Below are 22,089 nucleotides of genomic sequence, written 5' to 3'. Positions count from 1 at the left end.
TTAAATCTTGAATGTTTCCTGAGAAGGAGTGCTGTGTAGTTGCTCAATGGTTGAGTGTGTTCTGCTCTTCTTTTTGTAAGTGACTATTGGCCTACTTTTCCTGTTATTGCCAAGAACCTGACAGAAGCAATTTTGCTTTTTTTGTGAGCAGAGTACCTTGATTGCACAATATTTGCTTGCACCAAATTAGCTGTTTCAGAGCAGAGCTTCCTTTATCTGATACAAAGACTTGACAGAACTCATCTTATCTGCTCAGTAGGACATGGATTGTTCCTGTTTCCAAAACCAACTACAAGACTATCCATCTACGAAACTTAGCAAGCTTAACAGTATCGCTACAACTTGTATCGGAGTGATCTTTTTTTTTCCATTTAACATTTTAAAAAGAGATAAGAAAAGATAGTACTCCTTTTAAAGCCTGTAACTTATAAAAATGGTTTGAGTAACATTACATGAAAAAATTTACTGGAGCATGGCAAATGTGTTGCCAAAGGTTTTAACAATAATCAACCACAAACACAGTATTAAGGTGTCTTAGTTTCAGCTTGAATGGAATAGGTTTTTTCAGAGTGCCTGGCATGATGCTATGTGTTTTAGTTCTGATTTAGGTTGGTTTAGAAATAGGGACCAGGATACTGGTTTAGGGACCATGAATTGATGTGTACTAGTTTTAAAATTTTCCAGTTTTTGCTTGGTATGTTAACAGTCTTTTTTTTTTTTTTTTGGATGATCCCTGCTTCACTGAAGCCACAACAGACCACTCCTTATCTTTGTATTCACCAGATGCAAGGATTTTTTCTTGGATTTCATATAAATCGTTTTGAGTTAGTGTACCAGGATAGAATGCTGCTTATTATGGCATGACAAGCAGTGAAAGTCTGCCAAATAGCAGAAAAACAGCTAGAGATCAGCTAAAGGGCACTGTGATGAACAGGAAGAAGAAAATAAAGGGGAGGAAGTGGGTAGTCATATGGCCACCATAGCTGTGACTGCACATGCCCAGAGGGACATTTGCATATATTAATGTATTCTTAGAAAATATTTAATATGTATACTGATGCATTGCATAAGCATGTCTTAACTGTTTAAATGTAGAACCTGCACTCTGAGAGCATGCTCTTGATTTACTGAGTTGCCTGGTATGTATATTGAGAATAAAGGAATGCTGTTTTCTAACAACACATTAGAGTTAGTTTTCTTCCTGGATTTTGGATGACAATAGTAGCAGAACAAGCCGAGGCTGAGGTCTGATAAACATTTGTTTGAGTCTAATATGACCTGCTTTAATGTATGGGTGTTTTCACTTACTGTTTAAGGCAACGGTGGTGCTAGGACAGGGACTGAGAGTTGCCTTCTGCAGCTCTGCACCTGGCTGTTGTGTTTAAGATGTCTCTTTACTGGGCTACTGATATGCTTACTTGCCTGACTTTTTTTAAGCAGCTTACCTTCCATTTCTCTCTATGTCTTCAGACAGGAATACCAAGCAAAACAGTTTATTCTATGCATTAGAAAGATTGCAGGCATCTTCAGGATGCATTGGACATATGATCAAACCTTTATGTGACTTCAGGCTTGAGAAGGAAAACATAACCTACTCTATTCAAAAAGAGCTAATTATCACAAGAAGGGAAACAGCAACAGCAATGGGAACACAGTGGGGTTGAACAGAACACTTTTGAATTATGTCTAAAGAGGTAAAGATTAAAAACCACTAAACATCAGTCCTCATATTCTTAAAAAGGTTAAAGAAAAAGGCAGAATATGATGGTACCTGTTCTATACCCCTGAAACAGAAGAAGCTGCCTAGCAGAGTTGACAGTGATGTTTCATCTCAATACAGAGGTTACTGTGAGCATATATAGGGCTTGGCTTTGGGCAGTTATGTCCTGCCATAAGCCTCAGCCATTTGCTTTCATTGGGGTAATATGTTAAGGTAGCTGCTAACGTTAATATAACTGTGGATTTTAACTGCACCTTCCATCTCAGCATGTACAGAGCAATTAATGCATGTGAAGAGCAGGTGAATACCTGAGAATATCTTGACATTCCACAGGCTCAGAAGTTCTGTTGCCACCCCTTCACTGCTCCCAGTGATGAGCCAGCCAGCTCCCAGCAGGGGCATCCCTGGGCAGAGATGCAGTGAAATGCAGAGTCATTGGTAGGAGTGGGGGAGAGGAAATATGTATAAATATTCATCCCAGTAGGTATGAACCATGAACTGAAAAGCCAGAAGAAATGCAGATATGGCTTGGAATAAAAGAGAGAATGAATAACTACAGACGTTCCCCTCCAAGTGCATGAGTAGGTGTGGATCGTCTTGCTGCTGCAACTACATGGGCTGGTGCAGACACACAGCAGTGGCTGTTTGGTTTTTCAGAGCTGAGCAGAAGATGCGTTCCTCTGGAATACATCCAGAAATTGGCACTTCATAGTAGCACTGAGCTATTAGAACTTAACTAGTAAGACCTGAGTGAAGATTCTTTGTCCCAGTGTTAGGGTACAGTGAAGTTTTCTCTTTTGTCACTTACGAACATAGCCCAAGGATTCCTGCCTCCTCACCCACAAGCCCTTCAGTGGTCTGGAAAGCTGATAATCAGTGTAGCAAAAAGGTGTCTCCGAGGCTGTGCCTTTTTGCCAGCAGCTCTTGCTAACTTGTGACAGCAGATTACGCTGGATATCTGAAGCTGCTATTCTTATCTGCTCACAGTTATTTTTAACTTGAATAGCTTTCCTGAGCCAGGGCTTGGCACAGCTCCACAAACAGCAGTGTTGGCACAGATAAGGGAAAGCTTCAGGCTGGCAGAGTACTCACACTCACCCAGTAAGGTCTACAGTCCTTAGGTCAGTGCCATCACAGTCTGCATCATGAAATAACTGCCCTGGCAGAGGCAGGGGCAACAGCTTAAGAGAAGACACCATTAAACAGAGCTGCCCTTTGTTGTGTTGCTGTTTGTTTTGTTTTGTTGTTTTTTTTCCTAATGAAGGCAAGAAATATTTCCAGGTAAGGAGGCCAGATTATGAAAGCACACCTTCCTTAAGTCCTATCAGCTTGAGGGTCCCCCCTCTCCCTTTGTCCCCTGTGCTCATGCGTTTTCAATTGGCTGTGCTGTCTCAGCTGGATGTGCAACCAACCACACTGTGACACAGATTTGCAAGTGCTGGTTGCTGAAGAGCAACAGTCCCCTGTAATACCATGTCACTTTTAGCTGCATTAGCCCCTGAAACAATTCAAGGCACGGACTTATAAATGGCTGCATCAGTAGGACACATACATGAGTGGGGAGGAGAGGTGCAGACTTGTTTAATCACTAGTACAAAACAGAAAACTACAGTCAGAAGCAATTGCACTAGATGCCTAGCAGAAGCTATTAAAATATCTCCACAGCCACCTTGTCTTGAGCATTATGCAAGGAACAGGGCCCAGGAAGCATCATAAATCTATGCCACAGAAAGGAGCCAGTGTTGTGCCTGGTTTAGGATACAACTTCCTAGGCAAATCAAAGCAAGCCCTGATTGTTTCTTCCTCCACCTGGTGCACATTGCAGTTGGGACAGATGAAGAGAAGCCCTTACAGGATTGCGGCAGTATGGCTCTATCCTGCTGCTGCCTTGACCCTGCAGTTGGTCTTCTGGAGGTCATAGACATATATTATTATTAGTCTATATCTACATAAGTTGTTTCAAAAGTAATGCCTTCTATATTTTTCCATAGAAATGAAAACAGATATAAATAGCACAATAATGCTACTTGATAAATTCTCAACTACAAAACACTGTTTTTCAACAGTCACCACTATTAGCTGTAAGTTTTTGCTAGCAATGAACAAGAGCCTGCATGCTGCGCTTGAGTAACAAAAACAAAAACAAAAACAAAACAAAACAAAAAAACCCAAAAAACTGCACCGGCAGAGGCAAACTAATGTCACTGTTGCCACTGTTGAAACACACCACTAACTGCCTTGCTGTGCTAACATCCACTGGGCAGGAAATTTCAACCTCTACTGCCATACCACCAAAATTCACTTCTCACGTTGTGGGTCAACATAATAAAATATTAAGTATTCACTTCATGCTGTAGTGTCCCATCCCACAGTAACACACATTTCACAGCTTCTCTTCCTTCTAGTCCCCATTTTTGGTGGGACAACCCTGAATGCCAGGAAACTGACAAGCAAGAGCTCCCCAATCTAGAAGCACATAATACTTCTGTAAGACCAGTCACTCCAAAACACAGCTCAGAATATACGTTCCTGCTATGGGGATAGAAGATTTGACTGTTACCTTGTTTCCTAATGATACGCATATGTATTTCTATTTATAGTGATATGTACAATAACTAAATATGTATATTTACATAGAGTCATTTATTTATAAATAATTTCATTTAGGAACTTCTAAAAGCCCTTAATTTTTTCCAATTTTTACAAGTAGAGATTTTCCACATAAGCAAGAAGAATATGAGAAAGGGCATACACATGAGGATATGTTTTGGCTAAAAAAAGCTACATAGCCCTGGGTGATGCATGTCATCACAGTGACTGAGATGACCACGTAGTAATTTGCCATTTCATAACCTGTCACGGTGCAAAAATAGACCCTAAGCAACCGGGATCCCATCCCGGGGAGAGAAACACAATCACAGATGCTGTGGAGTCAACTCTCATTTACTGGAACTTTCATGCGGTCTTTTATACCCGTACATCCGCTGCGCATGCCCGATCGCACCCGAATCACGCTCACGCACCCATCCCCCCTCTTTAACCCACCTAGCACAAGGCATTACATCAGAAAGCACGTGCCTGTGATTGACGCCCTTCCTTTTGTTCACCTTGCCAATCAGCACACATCCCCCTACCGCTTTTACCCGCCACAATAACCCTACTTAAGATTAGATATTGATTCATTCTTACAACGAATTTCACTGTAAATAGTTGTAAAGAACATATTTAGCACCATGATTTGGTATGCAGAACATCTGTACTGTGTCTGCTGGTCAAAGATAACCGACCCTCACGTATAACTCCAGGCATTTGCTTATTTTCCCCAAGACTAGAGTTTGAACTACTGAAGAGACCAGGATCGCTTGCCTAGCATCCCATAACTTCAAAAATAGAAGTCCTCAAAAATTCTCCAAAAATTTTCCATTTACAAGACCTGTACTTCTGGGGGCTTGAAAACAAGTCTGGACTCTTGAGGACTCTATGAAAGATCACAGTGGAAAGAAAAGACCTATTAATAGGCTTGCATGTACTATACAGCAGTTGACAAATACACTGGTTATGTTTTTGAGTCTGGAACTGGAAAAAAACTTACAACCACTTTTACAGTATGGAGATCTAAAGCAAGGAAAAGTGACCACACTGTTAGCAAATCTTCAATTCCTTGAAATTCCAAGCGGTCAGTATTACGTAAAACATTTATTAAAGATGAATTCCATTCCATGAATAACGTGCATGTATTATGTAAAATATTTATACTCCATGGCATTCATGTTGCTTAGTTTGAGTAAAAACATGGCACATATCCATTGTAAATAAAGTTCTTCCTTCTGCCCAATAGGATGCCATTAATACCTCAGTCTGTAGCCCTTTTCAAAGGTAAGTTTGCTAAATAAAATGCAGTTTTCATACAAACAAGTATAAAATAGCATCAATAGCTCAAGAAGAGGGCAAGCAAATACACCAGAGATAATAAAATGTAATGAAGAATTTCTAAACCTGGCCTACAGCTTGAATAATACTTTATTGATAGAGGAGCATGAATTAGAGCTTAGGCCTCTGTCCCTCTGAGTCAGACTACTTTCCACATCACTCCTAACATGCTCCCACCCTCCTCCCTCTCAGGGGCTCACATAGCTGTTACAGCAGCCATCTCACTGCAAGTCTCACCTCTTATACTGTGAGGGCATTAAGGAGCACCTGTAACTACACAGAGGAAATGATGACACACATTTGCCGAAAGGAAAAATGCCATTCAGCCATCCTTTTTTTTTTCCCCCAAGATTAAATGTGATTGAATAAGCGGGAAGATCAAATGAGCAAGACTGAATCCCTGACACCTCCAGAGCAGCGGCAGTAATAGCACTAGCACAGCATCCCTGCACATCTATTCCAAATGACAGAAGCTGCCCATCTCTGGTTGCACATGCTGGCCCTGGATAGAAATTGTCTAGAGGGAAAATTTAGACAATAGCGTTGCAAGCCAAAGAGGCTTATGGTTCATTATAATGATCCAATCCCTCCAAATTAAGACTCGAAATGGAGCTGAGGTGTTGATCAAATGAGGGTGTGCTTTTATTTATTAAAAGACGAATGATTGAGAGAGGAAAAAGAAAGGAGGAGAAAAGAAGGGAGAGAAAATAAAGGAAAGAAAAGCAAGTCACATTGCGGATCCTGTGATGTCCTGAGGGTCTGTCTTTTGTCTTCTCGAGTGGGGTAAGTGCTGCTGGTTGTGAGGTTGGCAATGCCTTTTATGCCATATGATGGTCCCTTCCAAGTGGACCAACAGCTGCTGACAGGTGGAGAGTGTCCGATATCATGTGATGTGTTCACGCTGTACAGGCTGTGCTTCTCCCTTCGCATGGTGGTTGTGGAGAGCAGTGATTGCAGGGGGAACCCAAGACTACCTTCAGCAAGATGACTAACTCCTGGCTTCTCCATCGCACTTGGGCACAACATGTGTTTGTTCTGCAACTTTCACAAGAGTGTTACAATACAGTTTTTGTTCTGAGGCCTTCAGACTTGTTTTGCTAGTCACCAGTTAGTTTCAAGTCCATCTCTTAACCAATCAGAAAGAGAGCGAAAATTCACAGTGTTACAGTTCCATATACTATTGTCACAGAGTCTGAGCCAGAAAGAATCAAGTCACTTTATTCCCACAAACAGAAAAAAAAGTCATCTTTTACTTCTAGAGGGTTATCTCTGCACTAGGGAACGATTCATGTTGCTAGGTCATATCTTTAGCTGTTTTTGAGCTATGTTGAAATGTTCCTCTTTAAAAACTGAAGACCTGTCTGGATCATTAGACGGAATAAATAAATGATTTATTCCAGCATACTCCACTTTTCATATACTTACTCTTCTCTATCAAGCTCCTCCTCCACCTCATATGCATAGATTTGGAGACTACAACAGTACCCATACATATTTGTATACATTAAATCTATAATAGTGTATCACTGTATCATATAGTATCCAACATAATAATATGATATTGGATAGTCTATTCAATAAATTAATCTGCCTGTTTGCTTATACACAGTGATTCCTACAGTTAATTAAAGTGCAGTTATGCATACACAGATTCCCTTCCCTCTAAGTGAGCAACAAACTTTTTATAGAAACAACATCATCTGTGTTCCCTGGCTGTGTTGTTTCACATGCTGACTTGTTTATTTTTTTCCACTCTGGGCTTCTTTGGTCTTAATACTTCACTGTTTCTGTTGCTCACATCCCTGACAAACTACAAAACTTCAGTGGAAGCAAAACTGCTAATTTTTTGAAACCCTGGCTCCCAGAGAACACCAGAACATCCTCATTGTAAGCAAAGACTCTTTATTAAAAATGAAAACACACAAGAATAGAAAAATACTGCTTAAAAGCAAGAAGTCTGTCATATAAGAAATTGAGAACAAATCATTCAACAAAACAAGAAAAGCCCCCCAGTTAAATATTAAAGAAGCATTTCTAGGGCATGAACTCACCCACTCCAAAGGCAGACATCTGAGATTGGTCAGCAAACTGCTACCTAACAATGTCCGTGTCTCTCCAGTCTGGCCATAATTCAGATGGAGGCACCTGTTTTGTGGATATCAAGATGGGGCAGATGAAACTCAGCCCCAGTCTTCACCTGAGCTGCCTCAAACACAGTCCAGTTTCTGCAGGAATTGCTTCACAGTATATCCATGACTGAAGGAGAGCAAAAGCTCTCCCTTGTTCCTTTGGCTGCCTTTTTCCAGCTTTCTTAAGAAAAACGTTCAGGGAGGGCTGCTGCAGGAAGGGGCAGAGCTCTCCTGTCCTAGCCCTCCCCTCCAGTGTTGGAAGCAGTGGAAAAAAAGGACTAAAGGTGTTTTCCTGCACTATCTTCTCTATAAATACAGGCTCACTCTGCTTTGTTTCTTCTCTGCTTTTGCCTTGACCAAAATTATATTTCTCCTTAATTTTCTCTCCACTTACATATATCCAGAATGAGATAGAAATTTCAAAATCAGAAGAGAATCCAAAAGCACTGTTTGATCTTTTTAAAAATATTTGTTTTGAAATTTAAGGATCAATTTAAATATATATTTTTTGTCAGGCTTGTTGTTTCTTTTCTGTAGTTTCTTCAGAAAATAGGGCTACTTATTGCATTGCCAGTCCCCCATTACTCACTCAGGAACCAACCAGCTCGTTAAAAAATGTAACAAACATATAGAGGAATCAAAGCTGAGAATGTTTCTACAGCCGAGTACAGCAGGGAGCTCTTGCTGTCACTCTAGAGAAGGATCAGCAGGCAGAGGCTGGTCCTCATCCATTTTGTTTGGCAGCTTTTGTATTATCTTGTCCAGGAAGCAGGTCAAAATATTTGGTTTAGGGACACTCAGTCTGCTGGGAGCATGGGAGGGATGTGAAGATGTGTTTAGGGGAAGAGGGAATGCCAATAAGCCTCATTTCTTTCAGCAGTAGGCTGAAACTAATAACTGACAACAGAATGTGCTGCTTTTGTAATAAATATTAATGGCAATATTAGCAACAGTGAATTAGCTGTATTCTTTTTGGGTCTTTGTTTAGGCTCTAATGAAGCAGTTCTGTACACAGCCAAAGCAAGGACTGCCCAGAGCCAGCCAGCTGTGCAGCTGGGTAACCTGAACACAGCCTGAAAGCTGCTGACCCAAAATGAAAGGGAGAGCATTGGCAGTGATAAGGGATGTGGGAAACAGGTTCAGGACAGAGTGGGGAACAGGTGATTTTTAGTCTGGAAGTAGGATGGGATGTGATAACATGGTTTCAGTGGATGAGAGGCTGTTGTTAAGGATGGCAGCAACTGCACTGCTAGAAGGACAAATACAGGATCTAATCAGTTTAGTTTTCAGAGCAGAAAAAACAAGGACAAAAATAAGAAGCCTCTGTATTTCAAAAATTTTCTCTGAGTAAATGTGGTCTTAAAAGGGTTACACAGTAGGTTGTGAAAGTTGCTCCAGTGGAAGCTAGAAGTTATGCCAAGTCACATCATAGACAGCAAACAATAAACTGTCTTGCAGTTCCTGATCATGTAAAAGCTAGCAAGGTCTTTTAGCCTGTTGTGTTGTTACCTGTTACACCTCCATCCTGCTAGCAGCCTTTCTCTCATTACCTCCCAGCCAGCGACCTTTGGCGTCCTGCAGAGAAGCACTGGCCATCTGTGTTCTTTGGGGCACTCTTATTCCTACTGAAATTTCATAGCAAGATTACACAGTCATCTCTCTGCTATCTGAGATTATGGTGGCATAGGAGACCACAAATACTAGAAAAAAGCAAACAAACATTTCATATGGTTCTTTCAGGTCACACTGTAGAACAGAATATTCTCAGCATACAGGGTGTACTGAGGCATGCAGACCTTCCCCGTACATCTGGGTATATTAAATCCATTACTATATTTCAATTCCAGTACCAAAAGAGACAAAGAGAGGTGTAAGGGAGGTGTTCTTGAGCTGCTACATCAGTATCATAGAATCACAGAATTGCTCAGGTTGGAAAAGACCTTCAAGATCATCAAGTCCAACCGCAACCTAACCACACTACTCTAACAACCCACCACTAAATCATGTCCCTGAGCACCACATCCAAATGGTTTTAAAACACATTCAAGGATGGTGACTCAACCACCTTCCTGGTGAGCCTGTTCCAGTGCTTAACAACCCTTTCTGTAAAGAAGCTTTTCCTGATATCCAACCTAAACCTCCCCTGGTGCAACTTGAGGCCATTTCCCCTTGTCCTGTCATCTGTCACCACAGAGACCAGCCCCGCTCTCACTACAATCACCTTTCAGGTATTTGAAAAGAGCAATGAGGTCTTCCCTCAGTCTCCTCTTCCCCAGACTAAACAGTCCCAGTTCCTTCAGTTGCTCCTTGTAGGTCATATTCTCCAAGCCCTTCACCAGCCTTGTTGCCCTTCTCTGGACCTGCTCCACCACCTCAATGTCCTTTCTGTATTGAGGTGCCCAAAACGGAACACAGTACTCGAGGTGAGGCCTCACCAGTGCCGAGTACAGGGGCAGGATTACTTCCCTAGTCCTGCTCACCACACCATTCCTGATACAAGCCAAGATGCCACTGGCCTTCTTGGCCACCTGGGCACACTGCTGCCTCATATTCAGCCGACTGTCCATCAGCACACCAAGGTCCCTTTCCGTCAGGCAGCTTTCCAGCCACTCCTCCCCAAGCCTATAGGGTTGCATGGGGTTGTTGTGACCAAAGTGCAGGACCTGACACTTGGCCCTGTTGAAACTCATACGGTTTACCTTGGCCCATTGATGCAGTCTATCCTGGTCCCTCTGTAGTGCCTTTCTACCCTCCGGCAGATCAACACTCCCTCCCAACTTGGTGCCATCTGCAAACTTACTGAGGGTGCACTCAATCCCCTCATCAAGATCATTGATAAAGATGTTGAATAGAAGAGGCCCCAGCACCGAGCCCTGGGGGACACTGCTTGTGACTGGCCACCAACTGGATTTAACTCCATTGACCACAACTCTCTGGGCCTGGCCATCCAGCCAGTGTTTCACCCAGCAGAGCGTATGCCCATCCAAACCATGGGCAGCCAGCTTCTCCACAAGGATGCTGTGGGGGATGGAGTCAAAGGCCTTACTGAAGTCCAGGTAGACCACATCAACAGCTAAGCGGGTCACCTTGTCATAGAATGAAATCAGGTTTGTCAAAAAGGATCTACCATTCATAAACCCATGCTGACTGGGCCTGATCCCCTGGTTGACTTTTAATTGATCCACAATGTATCCTGAGATTATCTGTTCCATAACCTTCCCTGGCACCGAGGTGAGACTGATAGGTCTGTAGCTACCAGGATCATCTTTCCGGCCCTTCTTGAAGATAGGAGTCACATTTGCTAGTCTCCAGTCAACAGGGACATCCCGTTAGCCAGGACTGTTGAAAGATGATGGAGAGAGGCCTGGCAACCACATCCACCAACTCCTCAGCACTCTAGGGTGCAATCCATCTGGCCCCATGGACTTGTGAGTGTCCAGCTTGTGGAGCAGGTCCAAAACCATCTCATCGTGGATTGTGCATGGCCTGTTCTGTTCCCCATCCCCATCTGCCAGCTCAAGGGGCTGTGTGTCCAGGGCACAACAAGACTTACTATTAAAGACTGAGGCGAAGACAGCATAAAGTACCTCAGCCTTATCCTGATCCTTGGTCACTGTGTTGCCTTCAGCATCCAACAAGGGATGGAGATTCTCCCTAGCCCTCCTTTTACTGTTGATGTATTTATAGAAACATTTATTGCTGTTCTTCACCTTAGTGGCCAAGTTCAGTTCTAGCTGGGCTTTGGCTTTTCTAATTTTCTCCCTGTACAGCTTCACTAGGTACTTGTAATTGTCATAAGTTGCTTGCCCCCTCTTCCAAAGACCATAAACTTCCCTTTTGTTCCTGAGTTCCAGTTTAAGGTCTCTGTTCAGCCAGGCCGGTCTTCTACCCCGACGGCTTGTCTTCCGTGACTTGGGGATGGTCAGCTCCTGCACCATTAAAATAACTTCCTTAAAGTATTCCCAGCCGTCCTGGGCTCCCGTGCCCTCCAGAACTACCTCACAAGGGACACTCTCAACCATGCTCCAAAAGAGGCCAAAGTCTGCCCTTCGGAAGTCCAAGGTTGCAGTTTTGCTGACTCCCCTCTGAGGTTCAACAAAGACTGAGAAGTCTATTATTTCATGATCACTTTGCCCCAGACAGCCTCCAACCTTTACATCCCCCACAAGGCGTTCTCTGTTAACAAGCAGCAGGTCCAGGATTTTGCTTCCCCTTGTTGGCTCCTTCACCAGCTGTGTCAGGAAGTTGTCTCCCACACACTCTAGGAACCTCCAGGACTGTTCCCTTTCTGCCATATTATAATTCCAGCAGACATCTCGGAAGTTGAAGTCCCCCATGAGAACAAGGGGTAGAGACCTCGAGACCTCACCCAACTGCCCATAAAGTATCTTATCCACCACTTCGTCCTGCTTGGGTGGCCTGTAGCAGACTCTCACGATTATGTCAGTCTTATTGGCCTTCGCTTTTATCCTAACCCATAAGCTCTTGACCCTATCATCATCATCATTAACTTCCATACATTCGTATTCTTTCTTAACATAGAGGGCTACACCACCACCTTTCCCGTCTTGCCTATCTCTTTTGAAAAGTCAGTAGCCATCAATCACAGTATTCCAGCTGTGTGTGTCATTCCACCATGTTTCCGTGATGGCAACTATATCATAGTTTTCCAACAGCACAATGGCCTCTAGCTCCTCCTGTTTGTTACCCATGCTGCATGCATTGGTGTAGATGTACCTGAGCTGGGCCACCTTATGAGTGGGAGAAGCCCTAATACCCTCTTGACCACACTCACATGTTTCCATAGCCACCAACCTCACACCAAGCCTTGTGTTCTTCCTACAAAAAGGTGTGTCGTCCTCCTCCTTCACCCCACAAGACTGTGGGATCTTACTAGCACAAGCCCCTCCCACAAGCAGTGGCTCATTACATACAGGCTCCTTACTAACAACCCTGGTTTCACCCCCACCCTTCATACCTAGCCTTCACCCCACCCCCCTTCATACCTAGTTTAAAGCCCTATCAATGAACCTTCCCAGTTCCCTTCATAAAACCCCTTTCCACTGATGGGATAGGCTAGTCCTATTGGTTGCCAGCAGGCCCAGTCTCGTGAAAATCGAGCCGAGGTCAAAAAACCCAAACTCCTGTCAGGCACACCAGGCTTGGAGCCAGATATTAATCTGTTGACACACCATGTTTAGTCCCTCATTATTCCAGAGAAAGCTTTTATGCAGCTAGGTTTCCTTGGGATATTCATCTGTATACCTGGAAGGACAGGATGCCTGAGAATGGCTGTTGTGGATTCAGACTTTTGGTAGAACTTAGTTTTTCTACTCAAATTCTGCTCAATTTCATATTTACTAAGCTGTTCAATTCACTTACCCCTACTTGACAATCCAGGACACAATGCTAGGATCTCTGAGGTCTGCTTCTGCAGGGGCTGAGCTGTGCCCTATGCTGTGAGGACAACTCTTCTGGCACATGGTGCTTTCCTTTAAAATCCTAGCTATTTGTCGGAGGGAGGAAACACAGCAGAAGGGTTCACACGTGCAAAAATAATGACGGACCTTAAGCAGCAGGAAGAGAGAGACAGGTAATGAAGAAGGTTGCAAAAAAATAAATAACATAGTTCCTCTTTCTGGAACAAGAGACAACAGGGGGCAGGTACACTGGCTCTGCTGTCTGCTTCAAGACCAAAAAAAAAAACAACAAACCAACATCAACAACAAAAAAACAGCGTTAATCGCGTTTTGCACCCCGAATCATGCAGAGGAATACTCCTCACCGCGCTGCGACCCACCGCACAGCCAGCTCCGACGCCGAGATGACTCCAGTGTGCGAGCTCACCAGGAAGAGGACGACGATTCTCCCCACACCCGCCGGCGGGGGTGCGAGCCCCGTTGTCGGCCCCGCACGCCAATCAGGGCGGCCCGCCTGCCTTCCTGTAGGTGTGCCCGGCTCACCTGGGAGCCGTGGTGCTGATGACATACCTGCAGCCCCGGGGGAAGCACGGAGACCTTAGTCTGCTGTCGCCTAGGGCAGGGGGACCCCAGCTAGAACGGCGCCGGGGGCAGCGCTGGCCCCGGCCCGCCCGCCGCAGGTAAGGGCATTGTGGGAGTGGCGTTGCCGTCTGCCTGGAGAGGCGCGGGCCTGGCGCCCGATCCCGCACGGGCCGGGCTGAGGCCGGGCTGGAGCGGCGCTCTTCCCGGGGCCGGTGCGGCAGGGAGAGAGGACGGAAACGGCCCACCGTTTCAGGATCCCACGGGGAAGTGGAGTAGGAAGGATCTCAGGGGAAGGAACTCGCCCTCCTCCCGCGGCGAGACGACGGGCCTGCTGCGCTCCTCTGGGGCTCGGGGCTCGGCCCGATGCGCGTAGGTGTGGGTGAGCGTGTGGGGAATCGACGTTCGGGGAAGCCCCGCTGAGCCAGATGTGGGGACGTCCGCTCCAGTGCCCACAGGGAGGGCGACAAAGGGGCCTGGACCCTTGGGAGGCCCATCGCAGCACTTTACTGATGTTCCTGCCCCTCACAGGTAGAGACAGAAACGTGGGCCCGACCCCGGCAGCCGGAGCGCTTTTCTGCACCGCTGCTGTACCTCCCACATGGGAGCCAGGTCTTGGCTCTGGTCACTGGGCTGCGGGCTTCAGAGGCCCTGGTGTTTCAGGGCTGCATTTGAACTCTGGACACCTTGTTTTTCTCTCTGCTTTGCTCCCTGGTGTCTTGTGACTTTTATGGCCTGTCATGGAGGAACGGAAGACGAAACACATGCTTACTGCACGTTTCCCTTCTCACCGCTTGGAGCTTACCTCAGAGCCGTGGTGGCACCCTTGGTGCCCCAAGCAACCTGCCTGGCCTTTCAAGCTCCTGCAGCTCATCTGGCCTGCCCAGCACCCTTGTTATCCTTGTGCTTGGTGCTTTAACTTATTTTCAGAAGTTGGATGGATCAAATTTGGCAGACAATACAGGATCAGGGGAACACCTTTGCGAAGGGGTTACTGGATATGAATGCTGTTGCCTTGTCCTTGCCCCTCACTTGCTGACCAATCCACATCTGTAACATGCCACTTAAGTTTTGTGACAGCATTCACTGATGTTTTGGAATTTCTTGGAATCTGAAAGGCTTATTGGAGGTAGCTTGTATAAGGGCAAAGTCTTCTTAAAGGGTTGCATGGGAGGGATGTGGCTTGTTTTGGAGTGGTAATGTATGAGTGACCTGGATTTCAGAAGCCCAGCTGAACTGGTTGAGGAGAAGGCATTGAAAATATGGTTTGAAGTTGTTCTAAATCTGAATTATTCGTAAGATTCGGCTGTTAATGTTTGGCATCCATGCAGAATCTCATTTTGCTGGCTCATGGCTGATGAAGTATTTGTAGTGCTATCCATACAGCAGCTCAGTGGTCTTTATAAATCTGAGTGGGAAGTGGGGATCGCATGCTATATTGCTGGTGACAGTTTGGGACTAGAACTAAGCCTGGTGCTCCAGCTGAAGCCCTGTCTTCTTGCAATCTGAAACCATGAGACCTGGGTTCTTCCTCTGAGGAACTCTTCTGAGAACCTTTGCTGGTTATAGCCTCTTCCCTGGGCCTTGTTTTATTTCATCCTGTTAAACTTGGATGCTCTTGCTCTCGTTCCTTGAGCCGCCTTCTTTCCTGTGGATCACTTTTTTTTTCAAGTGCCTTCTAGAGGTAAGGAACAAAATTTTGCTAAGGATTTTATTCTATATTTATTTACTTATTTTCTATCATTGCTTCAACTGAAAATTGGCCCACTTCCTTGGAAAAAAGAAAATTGTCTCTATGGCCATACAGTGCATGGTCTGGTGCAGAAGGGTAGCTTGAAGCCAGGCATGAGTAGACCATCCTTGTGCTAAAATGAATAAAAGAGGGAATCATATATTTATTTCCTATATTTCTGGGCTGAGACAATAGGTTGTGGTTGCACAGATCCTATCAGCTAGCACTGCTTTGGAAGATGGTGTTATGTTTGTCATCCATGCCAGTTCTCCTGCCTGGCTTGTTGCAAGGCCATGCATGTGTATATGTTGCAGAAGAGAAAGAGCAACGTAAGGTGGGAGTAAGGAGGACAGGGGATGGGCCAGCTCCTGGCAGCTGTGTCCACTTTTGACAAGTTAGGGAATTTGTGAAACTAAGGCTTGAGGTACAGGAATTGTCACAAGCATGCCTTAACTTAAATCTTTATGGAAGGTAGTTTTTTTTTCTTTTTTCTTTCAATATTCCCTTTAAAGCAAGTGTGTGAGATCAGCTGTCCTGATTCACTCATTAGCCCAGGTTTACTCAGTTGCAGGACTTGGTTAGTCAGCTGAGTTTAGGTCTATGGCATGGATGTCCAACCTTTTGTCTTGCCTGGGTTGAACTGGGTGAAGATGAGTTGTCTTGGGCCACATATAAAATATATAATACCATTAATGTGGATAAGCAACAAAACTTATTATTATTTTTTTTAATAAAACATAAAAAAGAGCGACAAAAACATAAAACTAGTGGGATATTTGACCTTGTTTTTGTGAAATGAATGCATCAATGTCTGGTTCAATGGAAGTGCTTGCAATTCTTAGTAAGTTCTCAAAGTGCTTGTCAGAAATTTTTTGATGAAATTTTACTTTTCTTGTGCATCATCCTTGAAAACATATATGCTCAAAAACATATATGCTACCAAAAAGCAATGACATGAATAAGGTGTGATTATGAAGCGAGGGATATTTCTCTCTGGCAAGATAGGTCTTGTAAAAGTCTAGTAAAAAGACGTAATCAAACTTTTCTTTGCAGCTTGATACATTCCATGTGAGAATTCACAGGTAATCTATTTATGTCAGCTGAGGATGGAGTCACACATATACCCAAAAATTGATGGTTTTTTTTTTTTTTTTGGAATCTTCAAACCTCTCCTCAAATTCCTTTATCAAAAGAGAAAGCATGGCTGCATATTTTGTACTTACTGTTCACAATAATGTGTTTAGCCAATGGATCAAAATGCTTATGTGCCATAACTTGAGCTTGCCATAATTTGAGTTTCATTTTGAACACTGTTATGATCTTAAATGTAGCACAGATAAGTTGATTTTCATCTTGAAGACACATGTTTAATTCACTTAAATGAGCAGTCAAATCCACCAAAAGAGCTAAACCTCTGAGCCATTTTTCATCTTCAAGTTCTGGTGCAAAATTTCTGTTTGATTCCATAAGTGACTTGATTTCTTTTTCAAATCATGAAATCTTTTTAGCGTTTTACCCCAACTTAGCCACCTTCCTTCAGAAAAGTAAATGACGTTCTCATAATCAGCATCTATACTTTTAAGTAACTCCTGGAACTGGTGATGATTGAACTTTATGAAATTCACAGCTTTGATGATGATTTGAATTACATTATAAATTTTTAAAGCTTTCACGTGTAAATTTTCTTGATGTCTGATGCAGTGATGTTTCATCAAACATGAGTTGCTGGTGGCAATTGCATTGTCTTCAATAAATTGTGTAAGCCTCTCTTTTTTTTTTTTTTTTTACCAAAAAAACCCATCTCTGGGGAACCATCAGTAGCTATACCAGATATGTTGACCAAAAGTTAAGAAAATAGCTTTAATGTATTTTTTACTGTTTCATACAAATCAAGAGATTTGTTATGTCTTTTAATGGCACTAAAGGAGCCATTTGCTCAGTAACATTATATGCACTATCTATGTCTCTAATGAAGATGGCAAGTTGAACTGTATCTGTAGCATCAGTACTTTCATCTATCACAAAAGCATAAAATTTGAAACTAGCAGCTTTACTCTCCAGATTTCTTTTGAAAAATTTCCTGACTTCTTCAGTTTGCCTGGCTACACTAAGGTGAGACAAACCGATTTTAGAAAAATCCTTTTTTTTTTTTTTTTTTTAATCAGGACAAGTTATATCTGTCATACTTTCCAAATATTGCTTAATAAACTCGTCATCAATAAATGGTTTTGATTTTTTTTGCAATTAAATTTGCTACCACTTAACTAGCTTTTTATAATAGAGTTCTTTTGAGCTTTTTAAAAAAAGATTTTGTTGAGATGACAGATTTTTTTTTCAGTTCTGCTATTTTGTTTTCACAAAGCATTCTTTGATATTCATTGAATTTGGCATCATGTTTCTGCATATAATATGTTTTCAAATTGTAACCTTTGAAAACTGGCAGAATTTCTTTCCAAATTAAACATAGTGCCATATTATTTATCTGGACAAAAAAAGTACTCATCTGTCTGTTTTTTGTTGAACACTCTTCCTTCATCCGTAATTTTCCTTTTTTGGGGTTCTGGTTTTCTTTTGAGGCACCATTAGGTATCGGCAGTCACTATGTTTTACTCAACAAGTGACACAAGTGCATGCCACGTGTAATACATGCGGGTTTTGATGCGACTGAGTGTGCGTGATGGGTGTGAGAGAAAAAGTCTGTTCTGCACTGTGCCCCCCAAAGTTTTGGATAGTATATGAAAAGTGAACCGGAGTAGTTGGCCATAAATTAACTTCCTCAGACTTTATCCTGTTTGCAGAAAGTCACATAGAAGTATGTGTTGACTACAGCCACAGAAATTTTCAGACATCAAACTACCTTTGTAGTCTTGAATGTTTCAGTTCTTGTTGTGTGAGAATTGGCCTTGTTGGAGCTCAGCATCCATAGTGGAGTGCTCAGCAGTGGAGTTTTTGCCGCTGATTGTACACAAAACTTCCCAAATCCTTACCTGGGTCATGCTGAGGTGCCTGGGAGGATCCACAGTCTTGGTGATCCCTTGCATGTGTGGGCAGGGCCCAGTCATGCTGATGAGATTAAGCCTTGCACAGTGTGACTGAAGAGGGGAAGATGAATGCCACTTCATTGATTTATCCAGTGGTAGAGTTTTTGGTTTCAAAATACTCTAGTCAAGAGGGGCAGGATTAGGATTACAGGATTTCTTTTTATTAGAAGGTGCAATTCAGGTTGCTTCCCCATAGCAGATGAAATGGGGAGTTGGAAGTATCTCTGTGTGTTCCAGGTGACTGGTTCCATCAGTGAAAAAATTGGTATGCTAAATTGAAGAGCATACTCACCACAAATCCTACTCCCCCTAAATAAAGTGTCCTCAAAATACTGTGTGTATAGAATGAAGGGAGGAAATAATCACTGGAGATGTATCCTCACAGAGGAAGGTTACTAAATAACACGTGAAATTTGCTTCAGTTCAGACCAGGAAGTGTGTCTGCCTGGGGGAGCAGGAGGTCGGATGCAGTTCATTTGGGTTGCTGGAGCCCTATGCATGTGGTGCAAGGCCTGAGCTGGGTTCAGTATTGGATGTGGTCATTGCTTGTAGCTGCTGCAAGGTGGCTGCAATGGCTACATTTACATATTCATTTAATGATAGAAATAGATACATAAACCAGTGTTGAACTAACGCACACAAACCAATGGGAGCAGGGGTGACAAGAAGAAGATTCTTTGCTCTCAGGTGTTGCTGAGCAGCAACAAAAAATCAGTGGATGTAAACTTTATGTATGTACCCTTTGTATGCACAAAAATTACAGGTCTGGTAATCAAAAGTGCCTGCAAATACTCTTTGAATAGCGTAAGTCTTAACTAGAACCTTACTTTGTTACCGATTCCTGTCCTGTGAGGAGGTGCTAGTGGAAAATTCTTAAGTGTATACTTGCAAGAATATGTCTTTGCTGGCATACTTCATTTCATAGCAGAAGGAAGGGTACCCTAGCCATACAGATGCCTAACAAAGCATTGATGTTGTAGCTGTGTCTTTAGAAGATCTGGGCTATAAGCAAGATTCTTTTGGTATAGATTAGCCTGAGCTGCTGTTAAGACATACAAATTGTACTGTAGGTATTCCATAGTACAAGTGTATAAGGGTAACTAGCCCTGTGAAATATAATCTAGCTGCAACACTTGAGTCAGCCTTCTTTCTAAAGTGCTCAGAGATTCCTATCCATGTTGCAGACGACACCAAGCTGGCAGGAGGTGTTGATCTGCCTGGGGGTAGCAAGGCCCCACAGAGGGATCTGGACAGGCTGGATTGCTGTCTGAACCCAATGGGATGAGGTTCAACAAGACCAAGTGCCGGGTCCTGAACTTTGGCCACAACAACCCCAGGAAATGCTACAGGCTTGGGGCAGAGTGGCTGGAAGACTGTGTGGAGGAAATGGACCTGGGGGTATTGGTCAGTGCTCATCTAAGCATGAGCCAGCAGTGTGCCCACTGTGCCCAGGTGGCCAAGAAGGCCAATGGCATCCTGGCTTGTATCAGAAATAGTGTTGCCAGTAGGAGTAGGGAAGTAATTGTCCCTTTGTACTCAGCACTGGTTAGGCTGCAACTCGCGTACTGTGTTCAGTTTTGGGCCCCTCACTGCAGGAGAGACATTGAGGCCCTGGAGCATGTTCAGAGGAGGGCAACAAAGCTGGTGAGGGGTCTGGAGCACAGGCCTTATGAGGAGCGGCTGAGGGAGCTGGGATTGTTCAGTCTGGAGAAGAGGAGGCTCAGGGGAGACCTCATCGCTCTCTATAACTACCTGAAGGGAGGTTGTAGTGAGCTGGGGGTCGGCCTCTTCTCTCTTGTAACTAGTGACAGGACGAGAGGGAATGACCTCAAGTTGTGCCATGGGAGATTCAGGGTGGACGTTAGGAAAAGCTACTTTTCTGAAAGAGTGGTCAGGCGCTGGAATGGGCTGCCCAGGGAGGTGGTTGAGTCACCATCCCTGGAGGTGTTCAAGAAACATTTAGATGTTGTGTTGAGAGACATTGTTTAGTGGGGTTATTGGTGGTAGGTGGATGGTTGGACTGGATGATCTTGTAGGTCTTTTCCAACCTTGCTAATTCTATGATTCTGTGTTTACAGGTGAGGATTGTCAGGTTGCATAGCAGCAAAGATGAGAAGGTGTGGTGTGCATGTTTCCCTTTTAGATTTATACAAGAACAGGTGTTCCAGGTATACTGTCAGCCTTGTACTATAGGGTCAGTGTCTCACTACACAATATTTGGGACAGCAAGGGTTAGATCACAGAATCATAGAATCCCGATCATTGATAATGTATGTGGCTCAGATAAATCTTCCCACTGTCTGTTGCCTTTCTGCATCTGTTTCTGTAACTTGCTTTGCACTGTCACTCTCTTCCTCAGCGGTGGGCACCGCTGGGAAGAGGGAATGTTCTCATAGTACATCTGGAAGGGACTGAAAGGGAAACTGTAAGATATTTCCATGGTCACAGAGTCAATGCTGCCTTCTACTGTATTGCTACAGAGCTCATTTCAGTCTGTGTTCTGTGCCATCAGGGAAGGCAGCCTTCCTCTGGCATTCGTGTAGCCCACCATATCGCCTTGCACAGTGAGTAAAACAAGCTGTTTCCTTCCAGAGAGGTGCAGAGGAAGGTGCAGCTTGGATGTGTACTGAAGGAACAATCATGCTTTTTACTGGAAGAGCAAGGCCAGGCATGCCAGTTATGTCACCAGGTGGTGTGCTGTGACCAGTCACGTGTCAGAGCAATAAGAACCCACCTGAAATTATGTCTCCATGTATAGAAAAATAATAGCAACTGAATTGGACAGTGAGTATTATCAGACATATTGGAGCTCTTTCCCTCAATTCTAAATACAGCTTCCATGCTTACCTATTTGGCTGCTGAGTGTATAGTAATAGAGATATCAAAGGAGTAAGAGTAGGCATTGGGGTGGAAAATGGAACAACTCTAGCTCTTTGATAGTCACAGCAAAATGGCTTTGAAGAAAAAGGTATAATAAGAAAATATGGGGTTTGATGGACCATGTGCCATGAAAAAAAAATCCTGAAAATCAGAAATTTCAACTTCAGCAGAGCAGTATGAAGTCAAATCTACCCTGAAATATATTATGTTTTACTAGCATGTTCCCTTTGGTAACTTAATTTAAAATTCAGCATTGTACAAATTTGGATTGTGACAATGGAAAAGAGTAAAGTGCATTTGGATTTTTTTCATTATTATTCATTGAATTGCAGAACTGCAGGGGTTGGGAGGGACCTCATGAGATCATTGAGTCCACCCCCCCCTGCTAAAGCAGGTTCCCTACAATAGGTTGCATTTCCAGACAGGACTTGAATCTCCATAGAAGGAGTCTCCACAACCTCTCTGGGCAACCTGTTTCAGTGCTCTGTCACCCTTACCATAAAGAAGTTCTTCTGCATGTCTGTATGGAACTTCCTGTGTTCAAGTTTTAGGCCATTGCTCCTTGTCCTATCGCTACACACCACTGAGAAGAGCTTGGCTTCATCCATTTATCTCCAACCTCCCTTTAGATATTTATAAACATTTATCACCTCCCTCC

The 22,089-nt window shown here is 43.6% G+C and overlaps 1 protein-coding gene across 5 annotated transcripts in view; it reads left to right on the top strand.

Moving 5' to 3' along the window:
• The window catches only part of ARHGEF5 (Rho guanine nucleotide exchange factor 5), a 38,207-nt gene continuing 29,848 nt past the window's right edge, over positions 13,731-22,089 (top strand). Inside the window, exon 1 of one of the 5 annotated variants that reach the window (XM_021393761.1) lies at positions 13,731-13,879. Coding sequence is in view for 2 of the 5 variants with exons in the window: in XM_021393738.1 (XP_021249413.1) it covers positions 15,391-15,462 (72 nt within the window). In the remaining 3 variants the exon portion in view is untranslated. The other 4 variants (XM_021393759.1, XM_021393785.1, XM_021393779.1 and 1 more) reach the window with 4 other exon arrangements.

This window comes from Numida meleagris, chromosome 1 (genome assembly GCF_002078875.1).
Source record: "Numida meleagris isolate 19003 breed g44 Domestic line chromosome 1, NumMel1.0, whole genome shotgun sequence".
Taxonomy (NCBI): Eukaryota; Metazoa; Chordata; class Aves; order Galliformes; family Numididae; genus Numida; species Numida meleagris.
Note: the sequence above shows the minus strand (reverse complement) of the source record. Positions and strands in the feature narration are given on the sequence as shown.